Raw genomic sequence first — 24,487 nt, 5'->3', positions numbered from 1 at the left:
TACAGATATGTCTAAAATACTTGGATAGGCTTAAATATTGTTTGTAGGAGGTTTTTCCCTCCGTTTTCTAAAGCTCGGAAAGTGAAAGTGCTCCTGAAACTGGACACACATCTCTGAGGATGCAGTTAACATGTTTGTTTCAAATCCGTTTGGCGAGGGTATCGGGATGCCAGAGACTGAAATGTCTCCAGCACATGTCTAAACCTTTTGTTCTTTAAAAAAAAATCGTGTGCATTAAAAAATTCCTCCAACAGGAAAGAAATATTTATTAAAATGAGAAGCCACACTATCTTAAGGTGATATGTTGTTCATGAATAATGCATTGTTTTTTTTTTTGTAACAATTTTTTTATTGGACACGTTCATATACAAGTGTACATACAGAAATGTCATGAGCCCACAACATTTCGACTCAATGCAATCAGGTAGTGACCAATAACATTTTTCCGTTTTCCATAGGAGGAAAGAGGAGGGGGGGAAAAAGGGGTGGGGGAGTAGGAAGGAGACAAACAAGTGGGGGGAGGGAATTGGATGGGCTGGGGGTTCGCCCAGAGGCTTCCTTGTTACCGTCTCCAGCAGTCTAGGGATACTAGAGGTCCAAGGGGTTCAGATTTTGGATTTTATCTCTCTAGCCAAGGGTCCCATGTGTTCCAAAACTGAGGCATTTTCTTTTGGAGCATAGCCGTAAGCTTCTCCATAGTCATAACCTCATTGATCCTTCTAACTACTGTAGTTCTCGACGGGGCCTTAATCTGTTTCCAGGCTGCCGCGATAGAACATCTGGCCGCTATCAGCATGGCCGTAATCAGCCTTGATATTGGCGGAGGAAGGTCATCAATGGGTTTGCTCAGCACCAAGGTCAGAGGATCCAGGGGAAGGGAGAGTCCCGTGGTCTCGCAGATAAGCGTCTGGATCATGGTCCAGTACCTCTGAATCTCTGGACATGACCACCAAATGTGGGCCATGTCCCCCTTTTGACCATATCCCCTCCAGCACAGGTCCAGTGTGCCGGGGTAGACCTGGCTCAGCCTAGCCGGGGTCAGGTACCACTGAAATATAATTTTATAGATGTTTTCTTTTATTGTTGTGCAAATTGATGTTTTAGCAGCTTGCTCCCAGACATCTTTCCAGTCTTCCAGGTCTATTGGAAGACCGAGTTCCTCTGACCATTTTTGCATGTAACGGTGGTTCGGTGGGTTACATGCCGGCTCCATTCCCCTATATATCTCAGAAATCAGACCTCTCTGGTAGGTGTTTGTAATGCATAGGGACTCAAACCTAGTCAGCGGGGGGAATTTGGAAGTTTGGGACAATGATAGTAGGAAGTGTCTGATTTGTAGGTACTTAAACAGGTGTAGGCCCTGGATCAGGAATTTGTCCTTTAGTGCCTGAAAGGTTAGGATCTCTCCCTTCTGTAGCAGATCGGCAACCATCCTAATATTGAGACCCTGGAATTGGTCAAATTGTCTTTGAGAACACCCTGGCGGGAAATTGGGGTTACCAAATATAGGAGTGAGCTGAGAGAGGGAAGCTAACAGACCATACTTTCCTTTGCTTTTAAGCCATGCGTCCCACGTGCATCTCATTACTCCGAGGTCGAACCTCTGTGGTCCTCCACCCTTTACTCCTGTGGACCATAATGCCACTTGGAAGGAATAGGGACGTGCGTAGTGTGAGCCTATTGCGAGCCAACAGGCCGAGGCCGGGTCGTAATTCCAAACTACAGCCTGCTTCAGTTGTGCTGCGAGATAAATATCTGACTATGTCGGGACCCCCACGCCCCCTCTTGCTCTTGAGGAGAGCATCACTGATCTTGGGACCCTAGGTCTCTCATCGTTCCATATGAATTGGAGCAGTAGTGATTGGATGTTCTTCAGGGCCACTTGCGGCACCGGTACTGGGAGGGTTTGGAAATTATACAATAGCCTTGGAAGGACATTCATTTTTACAGAAACTATTATTTTTATTTATTTATAAAATATTTTACCAGGAAGTAATACATTGAGAGTTACCTCTCGTTTTCAAGTATGTCCTGGGCACAGAGTAAAACAAATAATACATGGTTACAAGTACAGTTACATAAATGAACAAGGTATACATTATATACAGAGACATTGCGTGCACAGTTAAAGAAAATATATATTATGAGCGTATGAAACAGTTACAGACCAGATTAAAGTGTGAGACAGCCTTAGATTTGAAAGAACTTAAGCTGGTGGTGGATATGAGAGTCTCTGGTAGGTTGTTCCAGTTTTGGGGTGCACGGAAGGAGAAAGAGGAACGCCCGGATACTTTGTTGAGCCTTGGGACCATGAATAGTCTTTTGGAGTCTGATCTCAGGTGATAGGTGCTGTATGTGGTAGGGGTGAGGAGCTTGTTCAGGTAGCTGGGTAGCTTGCCCAGAAAGTATTTGAGGGTGAGACAGGAAAGGTGAACTTTGCGCCTAGACTCTAGTGATGACCAATCTAGTTCTTTGAGCATTTCGCAGTGATGTGTGTTATAGTTGCATTGGAGAACAAAACGACAAATTGAATTGTAGAGGGTGTCAAGTTAGCTAAGGTGGGTTTGAGGAGCCGAGCCATATACTATGTCTCCATAGTCAATAATTGGCATTAGCATCTGCTGTGCAATACGCTTTCTGACCAGAAGACTTAGGGAGGATTTGTTCCTGTAAAGTACCCCTAGTTTGGTATAGGTCTTGGTTGTCAGGGTATCAATGTGCATCCCGAATGTTAAGTGGGAGTCAAACCATAAGCCCAGGTATTTAAAACTAGTGACAGGTGTTAGGGTGGTGTTAGTGTTGGTTCTAATCAGGAGCTCAGTCACTGGAATCTTTACAAATTTAGTCTTGGTCCCAAATACCATTGTTACAGTCTTGTCAGTGTTTAAAAACAGTTTGTTTTGGGAAATCCAGTTTTCGAGTCTCAAAAAGTCAGACTGAAGTATGTGTTGAAGGTCAGAGAGGCTATGGCTGTGTGCATATAGGATTGTGTCATCTGCATACATGTGTATTGAGGCTTCCTTACAAGCTGTGGGAAGATCATTAATGAACACTGAGAAGAGTAGGGGCCCCAGAAGAGAGCCTTGCGGGACACCACAGGTGATATCCAGGGGGTTGGAGTTAGAGCCTGAGATGGACACATGTTGGGATCTTCCTGATAGGTAGGACTGAAACCAGTTTAAAGCATGTTTCCCTATTCCAGAGCTCTGGAGTTTGTTAAGCAGGATAACATGATCAACTTTGTCAAAAGCCTTTGCAAAATCTAAGAATACTGCACCAGTGAGTTGTCCCCGTTCCATTCCACACTGGATTTCATTGCAAACTTTTAGCAGGGTAGTTACGGTGGAGTGTTTGGGACGAAACCCAGACTGGAATTGGCTAGGGAAATTTGTCTTGGTGTAGAAATCGCTTAATTGGGAGTGGACACATTTTTCCATGACTTTGGATAGAATTGGGAGAAGTGAGATTGGCCTGTAGTTTGAGACAGTGTTTTTGTCCCCACTTTTGAAGATTGGGATAACTCTGGCAGTTTTCCAGGTCTTAGGGATATGGCCTGCAGACAGGATAGAGTTGACTATGGACGCAATTGGTTTGGCAATGGCTGGGGCACCAAGTCGTGGGAACCTAGATTGTAGTAAGTCGGGTCCACATTGGCTACTTAGTTTTAGTTTGAGGAGCGCTTGTGTAATCTCCTCTTCAGATACTGGGCTAAATTGAAAATTGTGGGCAGTGTTGGGAGGGGGTGGGACTGTAGGGATACTCCCAGGATGAGATTCATGTTTGGGGTTTGTGCTGCGTTTCGCTAATAAGTTAGTGGCACACCCCACAAAGTAATCATTGAATGCATTTGCAATGTCAGTGGGGTTTGTCAGAGTAAAATCCCCCTTAGTGATATTACTTGGTTGTTGATGGTTAGGAGGCTGGATTATATTGTTGATAACCTTCCAGAAGTTAGCTGGGTTTGATGTATTTTGGTGGAGATTGTCAGCGTAATATTGTGATTTTGCATGCCTTGTTTGCCTTGTGCACATGTTCCGCATGCATCTGTAGTGATTGAGATCCTTGGTAGTGCCAGTTACTTTGTAGCTTTTCCACAAGGCATCCCTCAACTGGTAGAGTGCTATAAGGTCAGGTGCAACCCATGGAAGGTGGGCCCCCCGTACCCTTATTTTGCGTAGTGGAGCATGGGTATTGCAGAGTTTTAAGAACTCGGATTGGAAATAGTCGAGCGCAGAATTGGGGTCGGGAATTAAATCGATTCTGTGCCATGGGCAGTTGGTAAGGTCATCCAGAAACTGTTGTGGGTTAAAGTTTTTAAATGTTCTAGTGAGGAGAACTTTAGGGCTTGAATGGGGCGGTTTAATTTTCCTTACACAGTACACTATTGCATGGTCACTGAAAATATCAGGAAGGATGCCAGAGGATTGGATTCTGCTGGGGTTTGAGGAGAGAATCCAGTCTAGCAAGGAATGGTTATGCGATTTCAGGTTTATCCGTGTGGGTTGGGAAATGAGTTGTGATAGGTTAAGTGACTTGAGTTGTATCTGGATTTTGCGGTTTTTAGGGCCAAGCCAATTCTCCCGAACCAGGAAATTGGGTGTTTTTTCCAAGCTTCCAGGTCTTTTTTAATGTGGTCAAATAAGGGGGGGTAGTTATATTGGTAGAGGGTGTTATAGGAGTTTGAGATTTTAACCCCAAGATATTTAATATAGGTGGAACTCCACTTGTATTTATAGTTGAATTGTATAAGTTTCCACGTCTGGGCTGGGAGGGATATATTTAAGGCTTCTGACTTATCCATGTTTACTTTATAGTCAGAAACCGACCCAAATTGAGTCAGTAGCCTTTGAAGGTTAGGGAGGGAGGTATGGGGGTCAGCGAGGGTCAGAATCACATCATCAGCGAATAGGGAAATTTTGCATTCTTTTTCCGCAATTTGGATCCCCTTAATGCTTTTTTCTTCTCTAATTTTGGCCGCTAGGGGCTCAATAGTTAAGGCGAATAGTAGTGGGGATAGCGGGCAACCTTGTCTGGTCCCACTCCTAATTTTTATTGGATCCGAGAAGCCGCCTGATGGTTTAACATACGCTGTTGGGTTTTGGTAGAGGGCTCTAACCCCCTCCAGGAAAGGGCCACAGAAGCCAAACCTCAGCATTGTTTGGTCTAAAAAAAAACACTTGATTCTGTCGAACACTTTTTCTGCGTCGAGGCTCAGAATCATTGCTTTGGATCCGGTGAGATGCACGTGGTCAATTATATCCACAATTTTGCGGGTGTTGTCGGAGGCCTATCTTCCAGCTTCAAAGCCTACTTGGTCTACATGTATGAATCTAGGGAGAATTGGGTTTAGCCTGTTTGTCAAGATCTTGCTGTAGATTTTGAGATCGGTATTTAGCAGGGAGATGGGCCTGTAATTACCGCAGAGGAGCGGGTCTCTACCCTCCTTATGAATTATAGCTAGATTTGCTGCTGTGATCGTGGCGGGGATCGGCTCCCCTTGAAGGAAGGAATTGTACATGTCTAATAGGTAGGTGGAGAGGGTCGGCATGAACATCTTATAGTAGGAGTTCAAAAAAACGTCCGGGTCCGGAGTTTTGGCTAGCTTGAGTGAGCTAATGGCTTTAGATAGTTCCTCTTGGGAAATGTTTTTGTTCAGATTCTCCACCTCCTCCAAGGATAGGGAGGGGAGGTTACATTGCTCTAGGTATTGTGTTATTGTGTTGAGGCTAACCGGGTATGAATAATTGATTGTTAATAATAATACGAGAAAAAACTAGCATGTTAATAAAAGCTTTACAACACCAGCGCAAATATTCACACCTCCCCATCACCACAGTAATGCTAAATCTTTCATATTGCACAGTACAATTAGAGCCCTGTAGCACTCGTCTGCAAATACAATTTGTTGATGGAGAAAAGCCATATGTGGATCAGTAAAGATAATAGTCTCTAAATGGTATCATTAAAGGTGAGGTCACTCCCTGATTAAACTAGGAGGCGTGCTTGATTCTTTTACTAACTAAATAGTTAATTCAGAAATTATTATTATTTTTTTTTAACTATTTTCAAAATAGTGATGTACAATTCCGATAGTCCGGCACCATTGGGACTTAAGTGGTCAAGTCCCAATGGTGCCAGCTTGTTGGATATTCCGTACTATTGGGTGTCACTCATAGCAGTACTCCATGACACCTTAACTTCACCCTTTTACATGTTATACAGCAGTAGAATAGTTATACACACAGTAACTGAAGTAGCCTACATAATAATAAACAGTCATTTTGTAAATAAACTACAGTAATACAATACAGTACTAATAAAGCAATACATTCAAATACAGCCATCAGGTGCCAAACTATCAAGAGTTCGGAAGTATAAGATGGAGGACTATCGGAATTGTACTGTACTACAGGCATACCCCGGTTTAAGGACACTCACCTTAAGTACACTCGCAAGTAAGGACATATCGCCCAATAGGCAAACAGCAGCTCGCGCATGCGCATGTCAGCACGTCCTGAACAGCAATACCGGCTCCCTACCTGTACCCAAGCTGTGCACAAGCGGGGAGACTATAGAGCCTGTTACAAATGCGTTATTTACATCAGTTATGCACGTATATGATGTTTGCAGTACAGTACATGCATCGATAAGTGGGAAAAAGGTCGTGCTTCACTTTAAGTACATTTTCGCTTAACATACATGCTCCAATCCCATTGTGTACGTTAATGCGGGGTATGCCTGTACTTCCTTCTTTCTTGCATACTTCTGTGGTATTTTCAGTGAGAGGCCCTTTTTTTCCCACAGGCAAAGTGCTTTCCTCTTCTGCTGTGTCCTGTGGTGGAGAGAAACCCTTTTTGTTTTGATAATCAGGGTCCCTATCCCTGTAAAAAGAAAAACTTGTCCTCACGCTCCATAACTAGTTGGCCATGTGGGCAACTAAGAGGTTAATATGTTCTTGGCTAATCTAATAAATAGTCGATTTTTTTGTGAAAGACCTTGTATAGTTCGTTTATGAGATAGGAAATAGGCCTTAAAGTAAATTGACAGAATATCTGGCCTGTACTGTATTTAACTGATTCATTAGCTTTGCTGTCACATGTCTGACATATAATGCACTGCAAAGCCACTCAATTTTTTATTTATAAAATGTTTTACCAGGAAGTAATACATTGAGAGTTACCTCTCTTTTTCATGTATGTCCTGGGCATAGAGTTATGATGACAAATAATACATGGTTAGAAATACAGTTACATAAGTGAACAGGGTATACATTATATACAAGACATTTCATGCACAGGTAAAGATAATATATATTATAGGCGTATGTAACAGTTACAGACCAGATTCGAATGTGAGACAGCGTTAGTTTTGAAAGAACTTAGGCTGGTGGTGGCTGTGAGAGTCTCTGGTAGATTGTTCCAGTTTTGGGGTGCACGGTAAGAGAAGGAGAAGCGGCCGGATACTTTGCTGAACCTTGGGACAATGAACAGTCTTTTGGTGTCAGATCTCAGATAATTGCTGCATGTGGTAGGGGTGAGGAGCTTATTCAGGTAGACAGGTAGCTGGTCCAGAAAGTATTTGAAGGCAAGACAGGAAAGGTGAACTTTGCGCCTAGACTCAAATGATGACCAATCTAGTTCTTTGAGCATTTCGCATTGATGTGTGTTGTAGTTGCATTGGAGAACAAAGCAGAATATTGAATTGTAGAGGGTATCAAGTTTGCCACGGTGAGTTTGGGGTGCCGAGCCATATACTATGTCCCCATAGTCAATAATTGGCATTAGCACCTGCTGTGTGATACGCTTTCTGACCAGCAGACATAGGGAGGATTTGTTACTGTAAAGTACACCTAGTTTGGCATAAGATTTGGATGTCAGGGTATCAATGTGCAACCCAAATGTCAATGGAGTTTAAATCAATACACAAGCTTGTGTTAAAAAAAATAATGCAATCATTAATGTGGATTTACTTTGGAATATACAGTTAAAAAGGAAATAGCTGAGAAAACTATTTGTGATGACGTCTTTGTAATTAATATGGAGAAATTGCCAGTTTTCCTGCTAATTGTGGATGCTATTTCATCATACTAGCCAACGCTCGCTCTACTTATTAGCAATACTCCCTTACCTCAAATATCATTTTGTTTTACTTTCCTGATGTGAGTTCCCTAGTCCCATTGCATATCAATTGTAATGACCAATGTGATAGCCCCTCCTGGAATATGATTTGATTTAACAAGTTCCTCTCTGCGCATGACTTGTTTTTCTCTCACTCTCTGCTCCTCTTTGCTATAACGGAGACCTAGCTCACTCAGTCTGACTCTGCTCTGGAAGCTGCCCTCTCTTTGGTGGCCTTTCTTTCTCCCACACTCCGCACCCTGATGGCAGGGGTGGAGGCATGGAGCTCCTCCTCTATCTGCCGTTACCGAACCCCTTCCTATCACTGCCTCGCTTTCTTTTTCCTCCTTTTGAGGCTCACATTGTCCAGCTTTTTCTCCTCTCCCTCTCCACGTGGTGGTCATTTATTGCCCACCTACCTCTAGTCATCCCCATTCTGTCTTTCTCTCACCCTTTGAATTCTGGGTCTCCTTTTTCTCTGACTCCCCTGTTGTTCTCCTTGGGGACTTCTACTACCATATAGATGACCCCTCTCTCCTTTGGGCTTCCTGCTTTCTCTCTCTAACCTCTTCTTTTGGCCTTCACCAATGGACTTCCGCCAGCACCCACAAGGATTTCTACTACCTAGAACCTGATTTTCAGAAAAAAACTTTTCTCTCTGATTTCTCCGTTTCCACCTTTCCCCTCTCTAACCATAATTTCATCTAATTTTCTCTCACTTCTCCACGTACCCCTCGTTTCTGCTAATAGACCTGTGCTCCATTAACCTTCCAGCTCTTGAGTCTACTTTGCACTCCTCCCTTTCCCCTCTCTGCTCCAGACTGTGATAAACTCTGCCCTATCTTCCTCTCTTGAGCTCCAGTATATGCCCCTCTTTTTCTCTACCATTCTTGCACTTATAACCCATAACTTTGGCTAAACTATCACACACGTATGCGCTCTTGCACTCACTCCTCTAAACACCTCTGGAGGAAATCTCATACAGTACTCTCATAGACTTCCTTCGCTACAAATCTATCTTATCCTATTTCAACCCTGCCCTCTCCCAGGCTAAACAAACCTACCTTTCTTCACTAATCACAAGTCTAACCCACGCTGACTCTTCTCTGTCTTTGACTCTCTAGTCAGACCACCATCTTTTACCTGTTTTTCTTCCTCCATTTCACTTCAGAACTTTGCTGCCTATTTAAAGACAATCCCCTCTGTATCTTCCTCACATCCTACACCTTTCTAACTCTCCTCCTGTCTTCCTCCACTCTCTTCCGCTGTCACAGAGGAGGCTGTGTTGCTGCTGATCTCCTCTTCTCCCTCTTGACCCCATTCCCTCCCATCTCCTCAAACCTCTTGCTCCTACTCGAATCCCCACGCTAACACATTTTCAACTCTTCTACTCTGGTACCTTTCCCTCTTCCTTCAAATAGTTATACCCTTACTCACAAACAGCAAGCTTGACCCTACCTATCTCTCCATCGTCCTATCTCCCTCCTGCCTTTTGCCTCTCAACTCCTTGAAAGCCTTGTATTCTCTCGCTTGCTCCATTTTCCCACCTCCTATTCTCTCCTAGATCCTCTAGAATCTGGCTTCTGCATTGCTCATTCCACCGAAACAGCCCTCCCTAAAATAACTAATGATCTCCATGCTGCAATAGACAGTGGTCATTACACTGCTCATATTGCTCAACCTCTCTGCAGCCTTTGATACTGTGGACCACCCTCTTCTCCTTCACATTCTCCATACTCTTAGTATCCGTAATTGAACTCTATCCTGGATTTTATCTTGCCTCTCCCATTGTATTTTCAGTGTCTCATTTGCGAACACCTCCTTATCCCATGCCAATCTCTCTGTGTATGTACCCAGGGGTCTGTCCTGGGACCGCTTCTCTTTTCTCTTTACACACTTTCTCTAGGTGACCTTATCACATCTCTTGGATTCAAAGATCACCTCTATGCTGATGACACACATGTACTTTTCCACCTCTGACCTTACACCTGCTGTACAGACCAAAGTCTCTGAATGCCTCTCCACTAGATCATCCTGTATGGCCCTCTGCCGATTCAAACTTAACATGTCAAAGATGAAGCTCTTTATACTTAATCCCAAACCTGTCCCCCCTTCCACATTACTGTTTGCAGCACTATCATACAGCCAGTTTCACAAGCACGCTGCCTACTGTAGGTGTCACATTTGACTCGCATTCATAATGTAGCTAAAACCTGTCATTTTTTCCTCTGTAACGTTGCAAAAATACGCCTTTTCCTCTGTTGCTCTACTGCTAAAACTCAACACAGGCCATTCTCTCCCGTCTCGACTATTGTAATCTTCTACTGTCTAACCTTGCTGCCTCTCACCTGTCTCCCCTACAATCTATCCAAAACGCTGCTGCCAGAATCACTTTACTCTTTCCTAAATCTGCCTCTGCGTTTCCCCTGCTGAAATCCCTCTCCTGGCTTCCTATCAAATCCCATATTACGCACAAACTTATCCTCCTTACTTTTAAGGCCATGCTTATAGTCCCAGCGACGCGACAGCGTGATGTCATCCGTCGCCGTTGTAATAGCGATTTCAGCTTATAGTGTAGGAGATGAGAAATGGCGACCGGGGGGCGTGGCCGTGAGCGGTCCGCCCTCATTGGCTTAACCGCTCACATGCCACTGACGTCACGGTTGCCGAAAAAATAAATTTACGTTGACTTCAGCGATTTGTCACCGTCGCGCACGCAACGGATTAAATCAACTTGTTTTGACGCAACGTCCCGTCATCGTAGATGGGACTATAAGCGCTGCCTAAGGCTTTACTCTCTTCTGCCCCTCCTTACATCTCAGACCTAATTTCTCGCTATACAATATCCCGACTCTCGCGTTCTGCTCAAGGATGTCTTCTCTCTACCCCTTTTGTATCTAAAAGCCTCTCCCGCCTTAAACCTTTCTCACTGACTGCACCTTTGGAATGCCCTTCCCCTCAGTACCCGATTAGCACCCTCTCTGTCCACATTTAAGACCCATCTTAAAACACACTTCTTTAACAAAGCATATGGGTAGCTCTCTGAATGATACTATACACTTCATACATCAACCTTGGCCCCCTGCAGACGCACTTACCAGAACACCTTCCTACTGTCTCTGTGTGTTCTTCCTACTGGCCACTTAGATTGTAAGCTCTTCGGGGCAGGGAATATTTTTCCTAATGTTACTCTTATGTCTCAAGTGCTTATTCGCATTATGTGTTGTATTATTATTGGATTCAGGAAGGAATTTATTTTTCCCCTTATGAGATATCATTGGATGATATGTCACTGGGTTTCTTTTGTTTGCCTTCCTCTGGATCAATATACTGTAAGTACGGATATAGGATAATGTATCTGTCCTCTAAATTTAGCATAGGTTGAACTTGATTGACGTATGTCTTTTTTTTTTTTTTTTTTCAACCTCATCTGCTATATAACTACTATGTAACTGTGTATTACTGCTATGAAGCGCTATGTACATAGATGCCGCTGTATAAATAGCTATGCATGCATCCATACATACGTACAATACAAAGATTGGAATATCTTTTTTTCATTTATTTTTTTATGTGAAAGAAGTTGAAACCTGGTTCAGCTGTAATGTAAGGGAGTGCCACAAAATAACTAGTATGTCAGTGCAGCGGTGGGCTAGCCCGGGCACTTGCCCGTAGTGCCAACCGAAAAGGGGCGCCCAAATATACCGCCATGCACCTTGCCGCTTGACTTCTTGCTGCGCGCGCTCCAACCCCAGTGTCATTTTTAAATGTCAGGGCAACGCATTGTGACATGTTGCAGAAGAGGGCAATGCTGCAGGAGGAGGGGCGTCACATTTTTGGTCTGCCCGGAGCGCGTTAATGTCTCGGTTCGGCCCCGTGTCGGTGCCGAAAATGTATCTCCAATGTCTCAATTCAGATGTCACTCGTAGCAGGTCTCCCGTGTTTGCCTGTATAATATAATGCTCTGACAGCAAAGGATTCATTCTGCTGATAACAAGCCCTCTTCATTGTCTGTCACACCATACCGTTCTTCACTAGCGTAGTCTCACCATTGTTCAGAACATATTTGTAGCATATGTTTCACAAGATAGTTTGGAGAGAGAGAAGATGAAGTGGCAAAAGAAATGGTGACAGGTGTTCTGAAAACAACTTCTGGTTTCATTACAAATGTGTAAAATGTTTTCACAAATTAACGTCCCGCTTTTTGCCGTCATGGACACATTGAGTTTCCCCGGTAATTTTCTGTTTTTATATCATAGTCATTTTTATAGTTTTATTAGACCTGTTGAAGAACGTAGGATATTGTCATTATTTGGATGTGGTGGTCTTTTAATGAAAAATAGAACTTGCCTGCCCATAAAGATTTGGTGGCAGGGGTCGATTCCACTATCACATGAGCACATTTTAGTTTCTGGACTTTAACGCAAAGCTCGTAGTTGTACAAACGCAGGGAAATAGCTCCGTTAGAAGGCCAAAGCTTTAGGTAGCTCATTAATATTCTTGTGAACAATTATATAAATGAAGCCAGGAATAACACAAATATGTTATTTCTTTCAGGTATCAGATTGTGGTCGAAATAATTCAAGCAACAACAATTGGAAGCTTCCCACAGATGAAAAGACTGAAAGGTAAGCGCTCGCCTTCACTGACCCGCCATCTTTCCGTACTGCAGCCAGCTTAATCTGTTTATTTTCCAGGCCCCCCTTCTCCTTTCTCCCCCCCCCTTTTGTCTGCAGTCCTATTCTTCTTTTCTGACCTCTGTCCTCTTTCTCGCAGTTCCCGTTTATCACTCTGTCGTATACCCTTCTGCATATCCCGCCAAACTTGGCCTCCACTACCTTCGTGCCCTCTTGTCAGCCATCGTCCATCTCCCTCTCGGCCCTTCCTGTGCATTTCTCTCGATGCCCATTATACCTCTTGAGGTTGTCTCTCTGTAACTGGTGGTCCCCTTCTCTGTCCTACGAAGTTCTAGTAGCCATATTCATTTGTGCAGTGTTGGTCTTTTGTAAGGTGTGATAGCTTTTAATGGACCAGCCTAGGTTATGTTTAGGTGAAATTGATTGCGCACATATTTTAAAAGATGACAGGCCTCCTCTTCACGAGCAGCAGACGAGAAAAAGAGGTTTCACAATCCAAGTTTTTGTTATTGAAATGAGGTTTGAAAAGCTTTGCACTCTATAAATTTTATCTCTGAAGAGCTCTTGTTTAATTCCATGAATAATCATCACAAGCTCTGAAAGATCCACACTTCTCAAACCCCGAGTAGATGCAGTCTGTGGCAGCGGGCTGGGATATCGCTACTGTAGGAGCGTTGCCAGTTGGCCACAGAAAAGCCAGTCATACAGCTGCTCCTCTCTTCAATACAGCCACAGCTGCATTAGCTACAATAGTTACTATGGCCACACGTATTCTCATTTCAGATGGTTTTGGCTATAACAGCAGTCCCCTTTTACAGATACGTATGAATATTTTTGTTCTATGTATTGTTGTTTGAAAACCTATATCTTAAAATCCTGTTCTTTTTTTCACTCGCACAGCTCTGAATAATTATTATTTTGTGTCTGTGAAAAGAATCAGTTGAGGGATGAGAGGAAGGAAAGCTTCATTATGTTTTGACAGCAAATTATTGACTAATTGTAACTCGCCTTTTAGTCCCAGTAGAAGACTATATTCATAGAAGATTACATTTCAAGACATTGTTTTACACAATTGAGTTCTAAAAACAAGATTTCAATGCTCTTGTAACGGTTATCCCAAGGTTGAAGTGTTGCCGAGTTGATTCTGCGTTGGCGTGTTCAACATTTCTCTGTGTTGTTTTGCAGACTACGCCGTTAGTGAGCTAGTTAGGGAATTTATTTAGCTGATACTTGTATATTTCCAGAAAAAATGGCATAGGTTATTTTTACTAGGGATAAATTATCCAAAGCAGCATTAATAGTGATATTTACATTTGTTTCACATTCCTTATGTGGTTTCAGCCCTCCGATTTTTAATATCTGAATTATTTACTGGACATATGTATGATTTGATTTTTTTTTGTTTAAGATGGATTGTGTGAGTATGACAGGGCATCCTCCTTGTATGTTGCTCCCTAACTTTTGAATACCAGACCCTGCAGGCTATTTACTTTGTCTGCGGATATCCACTTCTATTAGTGATGTGATCATGTACTACACTACACTACAGTACAGTAGTACTGGTGACCCGTGGAGGGATTTAGAGTGGCCTCTCGACCGCTCCTGCTGAAGGAATTGTATCTTCTTTTAACCAGCCTAAAAGGTTTTTTCATCTCGATGCAGAACTTCATCTGTCTTGTAAGCAAAAGCCTCAAAGCTCAGGATGTAGCCACTGTCCTAGCCCTAGTACTTAGAAAACTAAAATGCCAATATTTATGTGTGTGTGTGTGTGTGTGTGTGTGTGGTTTTTTTTTTAAGTGAGGGTAAAGGTAAAAAAACGTATCTTCTCAGTCGTGGTGCTTGCAGTGCAACCAGGATCACCATCCAGCAGCAAGAATATACAAAACAGAGATCCTTCTGTGAGCCACCATCCAACTGGAAGTCTCTAGTTTGGCACCAAAGATCCTTCACCACCGCTATAAAGAGTCAGTGTGGGAAACTCTGAATGAGGAGCTTGACAAAGTACCTGACATCGAAACGTCGCCCAGTTTTTATCATTTTTGTTCATTTGATAGAATAAATAGATACTTTTATATTCTTTAGCGAGTGCTGCGAGTTCCTTGGTACTGTTCTACGTGTGTGTGTGTGTGTATAGATGTATATGTGTATGTGTTTGTATATATATATACACACACACACACACACACACACACACACACACACACACACACACACACATATGCCGGTTCCCCTTTAATTTACCTTACACACAAAGCAGTGTCAGAACACGGAGGAAAAGATTTGGCTAAAAATTGAGATCTCAACGTTTTCCAGTCTCTAAATGATTTTCAGGGTTTGCAGGTCTCTGGAGAGTAGGAATTAAGTGTGCATTAGTGTTTAAGTAAAAGATTGCGCACTGGTATACATAATAAATACATGATCATTACGGCATGCATTGTGTCACAAGGAAAATGTTGCAATCAGGAAAATTAGACAGTGCTGGTTATAATCATTTGGCAATTACAGCAATATCTGTTGAGGGTCATATTGTGACTCATTGGCACAGTTACAGCTTCATCTCTTACTGTGGATTCTGTTACACAGAGGTAGAAAAGGTGAAGTAATACAGGCTTAAGAACAGCAGACCGCACAGTCTTTCTAAATTCTCTCTGCGTCCTATCCATGCCATGAATCACTTAAATAAGGAATTACTGCTTACAGCTGTGCATTTTATCCTTAGCTGGGTTTCAGCACTCCGTTTTCAGCAGAATGAATGTTATTAGCATTCAAAAGGAATCTGAATTCCTGCTTGTGATAAAAACAAACCAAAACAAACCACATAGGGATAAATTGAAGCTATTCAGTCAGGAAAATAGTTTTTGTAATCTTAAGATTTGCGTTTGACAGGATGGTGCTAAAATGCATTTTACAGCGTTAGCCAGCACCATTCCCTGTTGCCCCAACGGGCTGTGTTCCAATGACGGGATCATTGGCAGGACAGAGGCTCTCATTAACGGAGAGGCCAATAAAAGTTACTTGCTATTGAAATAAAGGGGTCTCTCATGGGCAAAACTAGGCTATAAAAAACCTCCACCAGATTTATTATTCAAACCAGTGATGCAAATCTGTTTCAAAAGCATTGGACCTGATGTCTGAAAAGCTTGGTTGGATTATAACCCCAAAGTGTTCATTACACAGTCTCCCAGATGCAAAACGGGTTCAAAAGCATTGCAGCAGGTTAATCACTAGTTTAAATAATACATCTGGTGCAGTACTTTTTAAAAAAAAAATTTTTTAACCAGTTTTGCATTTGGAAGATTTTGGTAAATGACCACAAAGTGTTCATTACACAACCAAATTTGGTTGTTCTAGAGCAGTGGTTCACAACAACAGTTCTCAAGTCAAAATGATTGAGCCACCCGTGCTGAAGCAGGGGTGTCCTTAAACCGTAACCTGTTCTTGAAGTCTGGATCTGAGAACCACAATTCTAGAGGGTTTAAGATCTAGGTGTGGAATGCTGCCTGTGTATGTCTGTTTTTGCCCTATTTTAATAAGACTCTGTGTTCCCCATTGCCAAAGAACATAGGGTGTCAGTGGGGAAGCATTTTGGGGTGCGGCCCCAATGTAAGGGTGTGCTTCTGTGATTGGTACTTTTGCAATATCTTGCTAACTCTTGTTTTTGCCGGCCAATGAGGCACTAAGCTTTTGAAAGTGGTGCAGGGATAGGGAGGTGGCTGGCCACAATCAGGTGTCAGCCCACCAGCAAAATAGGATAGGGGAATCCTGACCTAAGCTTGTTGTCCAGTCACAGTTTTTTTTTAGAGGAAGTGTTGTTTTTTTAGTGTGGAGGTTGTTTCTGAAAAATGCATTTTTCAGGGGAACACTGATGAAAACAGGAAAAGTAATGGAGGTTTGTGGACCTGTCTCAGACATGTGAAAGTGCTCAAGGGTTCTTTGCCATTGCTGTTCGGTGCAGGTTTTTGTCACTTGGACTGCGCTAGGCGTGCAGATGTAAATGGTATGCACTAAAAAAAGAAGAAAGTTTCTGTGTGTCGAATCGGCTCCCCTGGGGCTGCCCTGTGCTCGGGGTGCCCCTGGTGCAGGCGAAAGTGAACTTCTTATTAGCCAGTAAAGTGAAAGTAGCAGTCAAGATGGTCGCCAGGGTCACCCAATAGGAAGCCACAAATAAAAAAAAAAGAAAAATAGTTATGTAGTGGTACTTAACCACTGGTTACTTCCCATTAAGTTATCATTTAGTTTAGCACCACTTTATTAGGCAGCAACTAGGTTTCCTCATTGTGTTTTCCTTAATTGTGCGTGTACGTTGGTTCCCATGCTTTCTTTTTAAGCCTTCAGTCACAGCACACTGAAATAGCACATGGAACACATACTGTTTGGGGTTGATGAGAACAGAATCTGAGTAATTGAGCAGATCACTGTTTGTATACCGTTTCTGAATGTTACAAGCATACCGATCGTACCTCCAAACACTGACATTTTATCATGCGAGTTTGCATTTAAGCAGTTTATATTCTGAGAAAATGTAGCTACAAAGTTCGGCCACTTGAATTCTGATCACGTGAGAAGAAAAAGATGTACTCCGGCGCGTTGAGACAAGTATAGATGTTTGAATATAATTTGTTCAAATACAAAAATACAGGAGCAGAAGAAAACATGTATTAATAAAGATAATTAAATCTACTTGGTGTTTTGTGTTAATTCGATACACTTACAGATGAACTGTTTTGTTCAAAAATGTCTTTGCAATCTGGATCTTCAGAGGTTAATTGGATAGATGCAGCTAAATCACCGGTGGGTCAGCTAAATCAGGATATTACTTGGTACAAAAACAGAGAGAAAAGATCATGGCACAATAAAATGTATTAAACTAAACTGGTTTAGAACAAGTATTGCACTTACAGCCAGCAAATTATGTAACAGCGTTGTGGACAGCTTCCCAGTATGTAGTTAGACTTTTTCAATTCCAGTGACAGTCCTGTTCATACTCCGGGCTCCACAAAGTCTACACAATATTCCCTCCCTCTCCTAATGTCTGCTGTGTATGCCCAGGTCCTCAGATCTTTGGACGTAGATGGACACTTCGCCTCTCCCTGTACCTTGTGCACAGACAGGGTGATAGACGGGAGGAGATTTTCCAAAGTGGCGTACAGGGTCGCGCTCGCGTCCTCGTGCGGGCTCCCCCAGGGCAAGACAGCTGACATCTAAGGCAGAGGGAGATCCACACGAGCTATGGTGGCCTGTAAGTCCCAATCCAACGCGTTTCACAACTGCGTCGTCAGGGATCTACGTCCAAAGATCTGAGAACCTGGGCATACACAGCAGACATTAGGAGAGGGAGGCAATATTTTGTAGAGTTTGTGGAGCCCGGAGTATGAACAGGACTGCCACTGGAATTTAGAGAGTCTAACTACATACTGGGAAGCTATCCACAACGCTGTTACATAATTTGCTGGCTGTAAGTGCAATACTTGTTCTAAACCAGTTTAGTTTAATACATTTTATTGTGCCATGATCTTTTCTCTCTGTTTTTGTACCGAGTAATATCCTGATTTAGCTGACCCACCGGTGATTTAGCTGCATCTATCCAATTAACCTCTGAAGATCCAGATTGCAAAGACATTTTTGAACAAAACAGTTCATCTGTAAGTGTATCGAATTAACACAAAACACCAAGTAGATTTAATTATCTTTATTAATACATGTTTTCTTCTACTCTTGTATTTTTGTATTTGAACAAATTATATTCAAACATCTTTTTATTCTCTAAGCCATTTTGGAGGGACTTGGGATCCCCTCACGGACTCTGGGAGTTGGACTTAAGTGTATTATTTAGACTTTATATCTTCCTCGGATTATATTTATTTATATGTCACCATTGTTTGTTATGTACACTGTATTGGTTATTAGGTTGGTGATTAGCGCAACTTTTTTCTTTTTATTTCTTTTTATTTCTTTTGCAATTCTGATCACGTATCTGCGTGTAATCAAACAGTAATCAGCAGACCAGCTTGTGGGGTTATACACAGGTCCAAGGGTGACCGGTCCCGAAACCCATATGCCTCAAGTAGTGAGACCTGCTTGGTAATGCTACTTCGGTACATGTAAAAAAAAAGGCTTGAGCTGCATGTGTTGAGTCTTCAGTCCCACGGTGATGGTCATATACCAGTTTCTAGTCCTGTTCCAGCCTCGCATGGTCTTGCAGGTATTGAGGTATTACTTGTGGGCAAGTGTCTTACGTTTAATTTCATTTCTAAGAAGAGCTATTCGTACACAACTGAAACCACACAATGTCTTTGTGCACCTTAATGTGACTAGTGTCTCATATTACAGTAGATGAAGGCTATTTCTGAGAGGCAAATGTGCTTCCCATAATCTGTGCAGAAAAATACATACTTCCAATGGACTGAGACTTTTGGAAAATGAAGCAGGAATAATGCTGTTTTGCTAGGGAAATAATGGTTACTGTACATGTGTGCTATAGAAGTATAACGATTGCTCAAGCAAATCCTGCTGCATTAAACAGGTTGGACACGTAAACTAGGTTTAAGAAAGGTACAGAGCCTGCCCAAAGGCCGCACTTCCTTTGTGATTCATTAACTTGAATGTGGTTCCTTTCTCTAGCTTCACGAAGAGTACAAATCCAACACAGGGAGGTTATTCTGGGCAAAAAAAAAAGTGAATCCCAACTGCATCAGTGGTAATCAGTTAGAGTCTTGACAGCAAAGTGAGAGAACACAATGTGAATTTCAATGTACATGGTGCCAAGACCAATTAGAATAACTCTCACATTACAAAGCATGGCTTAAAGCAGCACAGGTGTCATTCATTCCAAAAATCCTGGCGCGTGTCTCGGTGCAGAACAAAGTCAGAATCACTAGTCTATGTACAGAATATATATTAAAGATGGGAATTATTAAGCAGCCTGTGACCTCTGAAAACTCACTTTAAGGTTTGTATTGGGCTGGCAGGCAGAGCCATAAATGGACAGGCTCATGTGTTTAGCAATCTCTATTGACTTTGGTAATGTTACACGTAATACTGCAGCAGATGAGAAGTTGGCATTTCTGTCTTAATAAAAGTTAAGTTGGCTTAATAAATATGCCCCCAAATCTCAAACTAGGATGTAAACAACATTTAAAACCAGAAGTCCGGATAGAGATTAAAACATCATTTTATAGCATTGTATTTAATTAATTGAAACAGTTCACATCAACATTGCTTCAATTGCTGTCACATGAATTCATATAATTATGCTCTGAAGAGAAACACACTTAAGGGAAACATATTATTCTGATAATTATGAAAAGAAAATGCCGCTATAATGAATTGACGGCTGTTTTTTTCTTTTAGTAGCAGTATCCCTATTATTTGATTTGTTACCTGAGCTATGAGGTCTTGCTTCCGAATTAAATAACATTTGTGAGTTTCCCTGTTGGTGTCAGAGATACATCAGCCCAAACATACTGTATAGTAAGTATACATACTATATAGTAAGTAGTGCCCTGGAGAACCTCATAGTTCTGAGGACAAGTTAATCACTGTACAATATTTTTTCTCTTTTTTTCTTCTTTTTCTTTTCTTTTCCTTTTCTCTCATTTTTTTCCTCATTTTATTCATCCTTTTTTCCCATTTTTTGTTCTCCTGTCCCCCTGGTATTTTCCCATTATTCTTCCTTTTTATTTTCATGTGATAAATGTCTATTATGTGTTGCATTTGTTTGTAATGTGTTTGCACAATGTTTTATCTATATTGTTCATATTATTATATATTTTTTTTTATCTATTACACTTGTTTATAGGGGGTTACCTGTTTGTATGACTTTATATGTCTTTTTTATTGTGTGGCACCTTTGCTTTCAAGTATAATTACCCTTTGATCTCTTAAATGCCACTGAACCTATCTGTTACTATTATTAAACCCATGTTAACATTATGGATTTAAACATGAGAGGGGAATATTCGAAAGTCAAACCACCCCTCTCAACTATCAATCCAATTGGTTGCTTGGTCATTGGTATTAACCAATGACGAATTTAGACAGACATATAAAGGACCCCAGACAGGTGCCCCAGATACTGCCTGATGAAGTATACTTTCGTATACGAAACTCGTCGCGAATAGTGTTGCTGGCTTATATTTATGTCATAGCCAGTATACACACCAGTGGTTTTTATTCCGATCACGATTACAAAACTGAAACGGACAGGCATCCTAAGGACAGCTACAGGGGGCTTCATTTCCTGCGCATACGTGCTACGCAATCCACCACGCTGACACTCGTGGAGGTCTGACAGCGTTACAGCGCTACAGAGACAGCCCCAGCGCGCGGGACTGATTTCTGAGGATTGATACTGCCCCTGCATACCCTATTTGATGCCCTACAAAAGAAGTTATGATCGAGATCGGGGATTATTAAAGTTTTTATTCATGAAAGTGGTTACTATCTTTTATTATTACTTCATTTCTCATATCTTGGTGCGCACTTGTGTTTTCTTTTTTAATCACTATACAAATTGTATAAATTACAATTTAATAAAAACACTTATTTATATACAGGCATACCCCGCTTTAAGTACACTCACTTTAAGTACACTCGCGAGTAAGTACATATCGCCCAATAGGCAAACGGCAGCTCACGCATGCGCCTGTCATCACGTCATGAACAGCAACACCGGCTCCCTACCTGTACCAAAACTGTGCGCAAGCAGGGAGACTATAGAGCCTGTTACAAATGCGTTATTTACATCAGTTATGCACGTATATAAACGATTGCAGTACAGTACATGCATCGATAAGTGGGAAAAGGTTGTTATTCACTTTAAGTACATTTTCGCTTTACATACATGCTCCGGTCCCATTGCTTACGTTAATGCGGGGTATGCCTGTAGTGCTGGTCTGAAAATGTCACTCTGTAAGCGATTGTCCTGTATTTTAATAATGAGCTTGATTGGACTATACATTATGTTCACTATGAATAATGTAACCATGCCTCTAATATTTGCAAACAGAGTTTGTGAGGGAACTTGCTAAATACACAGCATAAATTTTGTGTATAGGTTATTACATATAACATGATGAATAGACTTAGTAAATGGTATTTGCATGTCATATTTATTCAATAATGAACTCTGCTCATCAGGGAATGATATAGGTCTATACCTATGAAATGCGTTGGCGGACTAGTATCTTACTAGTATTTTATTGATTTAATAATTTTGCCACTTTGGAATGTTTGTTTAACCCTCCGTGGCGGCTATCTGCTGGTGGCTGGATTATACCTGTGCAGGTAGTATTGCGGCTGTGCCTAGGCATTCTCCCGTTTTTCCAAACATATAGCGTTTTAGGTGACATTATTGGCCATTGCGATACAGGTGAGCCCAGGCACACGCCAAGCACAGGAGTGATATTTCACCTTGTCGGCTATTTCTGTGACGGATGCTTTTAGTGACATGGTATTGGCCTCGTTTTTGCTTTGGTTATTCTATTGTTAAAACGGCATTACTTTCCTGTGCAGCTTTGGTTGTGTTCAGTTCCTTGCCTTGCGGCTTATGCCGCACACTGGCGTTTGTGAACAAGCAACCTGCTACACAGGTGAGCCATGATTAGCTTGCCGGTCAGCTATCCGATTGGCATAATTTTTATACTGTACACGGCGGTCACAGACCACTCCTATATTGTCTTGTTTGAACCCTCGGATGAAAGCTATTACTCCATGGAGGCTGTCTGCTAAGCAGCCAGGATTGGAGGCTGCCTGCTAAGCAGCCAGGATTGGAGGCTGCTTGCTAAGCAGCCAGGATTGGAGGCTGCCTGCTAAGCAGCCAGGATTGGAGGCTGCTTGCTAAGCAGCCAGGATTGGAGGCTGCCTGCTAAGCAGCCAGGATTGGAGGCTGCCTGCTAAGCAGCCAGGATTGGAGGCTGCCTGCTAAGCAGCCAGGATTGGAGGCTGCCTGCTAAACAGCCAGGATTGGAGGCTGTCTGCTAAACAGCCAGGATTGGAGGCTGCCTGCTAAGCAGCCAGGATTGGAGGCTGTCTGCTAAGCAGCCAGGATTGGAGGCTGTCTGCTAAGCAGCCAGGATTGGAGGCTGTCTGCTAAGCAGCCAGGATTGGAGGCTGTCTGCTAAGCAGCCAGGATTGGAGGCTGTCTGCTAAGCAGCCAGGATTGGAGGCTGTCTGCTAAACAGCCAGGATTGGAGGCTGCCTGCTAAGCAGCCAGGATTGGAGGCTGCCTGCTAAGCAGCCAGGATTGGAGGCTGCCTGCTAAGCAGCCAGGATTGGAGGCTGTCTGCTAAGCAGCCAGGATTGGAGGCTGCCTGACATCAGATCCTGCAGCCGACGCTGTCCCACCAAAGAAGTCCTTGGTTGATCGCGGTAACAACATGCTGGTCATTGCATAGCATGCCCAAAATAATTTATTTTCTGTACGTGCGATACTCGCCTTGATATCTTCACCAATGGAATTTTTACACCATGAGTTGTGCGATCTTGTCGTCTTGTTTTTTATATGATGGGACATGTCCCGTCCCCCCCCCTTTTTTTTTTGACTGCCCAAATTCATTTAATATGCCTTAAAGCAGCAGTCCAAGCTGCTTTTATTTATTTTTATTTCCTTTTTAATACTGTATGTGCATCCATACAATTCGGCGAAGATTTGGTTTGGGGGTTCACTAAATGGGCATCAGTGCAGCAGAAGAGGACCAAAAATGCAAAGTTCTGTGGGGAAGATCATGTGACCAGGCAGTCACTAGATACAATTGGTGCACTGCTAGAGAGGGGGCAAGGCACAGAAATGGGTGTGCCAGAGCCTGGTTCAGAAGAGGAAGGGGACGTGACTTTGTAAATGGTTGCTATAGAAACAAAAAATACTTGTTACATTATAATACATTATAAATGTCATTAAGAGTTGTTTAAAAAAAATGCTGCCAGTACTTTCTCATAGTACAGAACTGATTTATTGGAAAAAAAAACAACAACAAAAACACATGTAGGATATTGCTTGGTCTGCAACGTTAAATGCACTGATTCTTGACTTTCTTTGTGATAGCAGTGTATTGTTCAGGTTCATGGGGAATGTAAATAAGGTTTGCCAGGTGGCTTCTCCAAAAATACTGGACACAATGCTGAAAGGTGCGACGCGCGCGCACACCCCTCTCCCCTTTCAATGTTGTTTCCTCCTCTCCTTAGCCCCACCCCCAGGCTTTTGACAGCTCCTCCTAATTGGCTGCATTACCCAGCAGCAGCCAATCAGGATGGAGGAAGCTGCCCAGCCCCCTTGCAACAGCCCTGCTCTCTCTTTGCCCAGTGAAATCCCTCGGCCCCCCCTAAGCCATCAGGTCACTATGTTCAGAGAGGTAATACCGGACACACACATGGCCAGTATTACAGTACCTCTCATTTTTTACTGGACTGTGTCCCCAAATACAAGACAGTCCAGTTCAATACTGGACACCTGGCAACCCTAAGTAAAAGATAGCTGCCTTCTTTACCCACAGCATGCAGTATTGTGCTGCATAATTACTTCTTTTTTTTCTGAAGTTGGATGGTAAATGTTTCTAGGGGGAAAAAATAGCAAACTTAAACACTGGATATTTCAAAGTGTTTTGATTTCATGCATTTTCTCAAAACTTTTTATTGTGGAAATTGCATTTAAGGTGTTTGTTATTTCCTTTTTGTGATGCTACAGGTTGTGTGTTAAATCTCGCTTCTCTGCTATGTAGCATAGTGAGTGGTAGATTC

General features: G+C 42.4%; 1 protein-coding gene across 2 annotated transcripts in view; it reads left to right on the top strand.

Moving 5' to 3' along the window:
• Positions 1-24,487, top strand: part of SNX25 (sorting nexin 25) — a 179,590-nt gene that overhangs the window by 108,534 nt on the left and 46,569 nt on the right. For both annotated transcript variants that reach the window (XM_075610238.1, XM_075610237.1), the window contains one exon: positions 12,675-12,745. In XM_075610238.1, the coding sequence (XP_075466353.1) occupies positions 12,675-12,745 (71 nt within the window). The remainder of the gene's footprint in view (positions 1-12,674; positions 12,746-24,487) is intronic.

The sequence above is a fragment of the Ascaphus truei genome, chromosome 1, assembly GCF_040206685.1.
Source record: "Ascaphus truei isolate aAscTru1 chromosome 1, aAscTru1.hap1, whole genome shotgun sequence".
NCBI lineage: Eukaryota > Metazoa > Chordata > Amphibia > Anura > Ascaphidae > Ascaphus > Ascaphus truei.
Note: the sequence above shows the minus strand (reverse complement) of the source record. Positions and strands in the feature narration are given on the sequence as shown.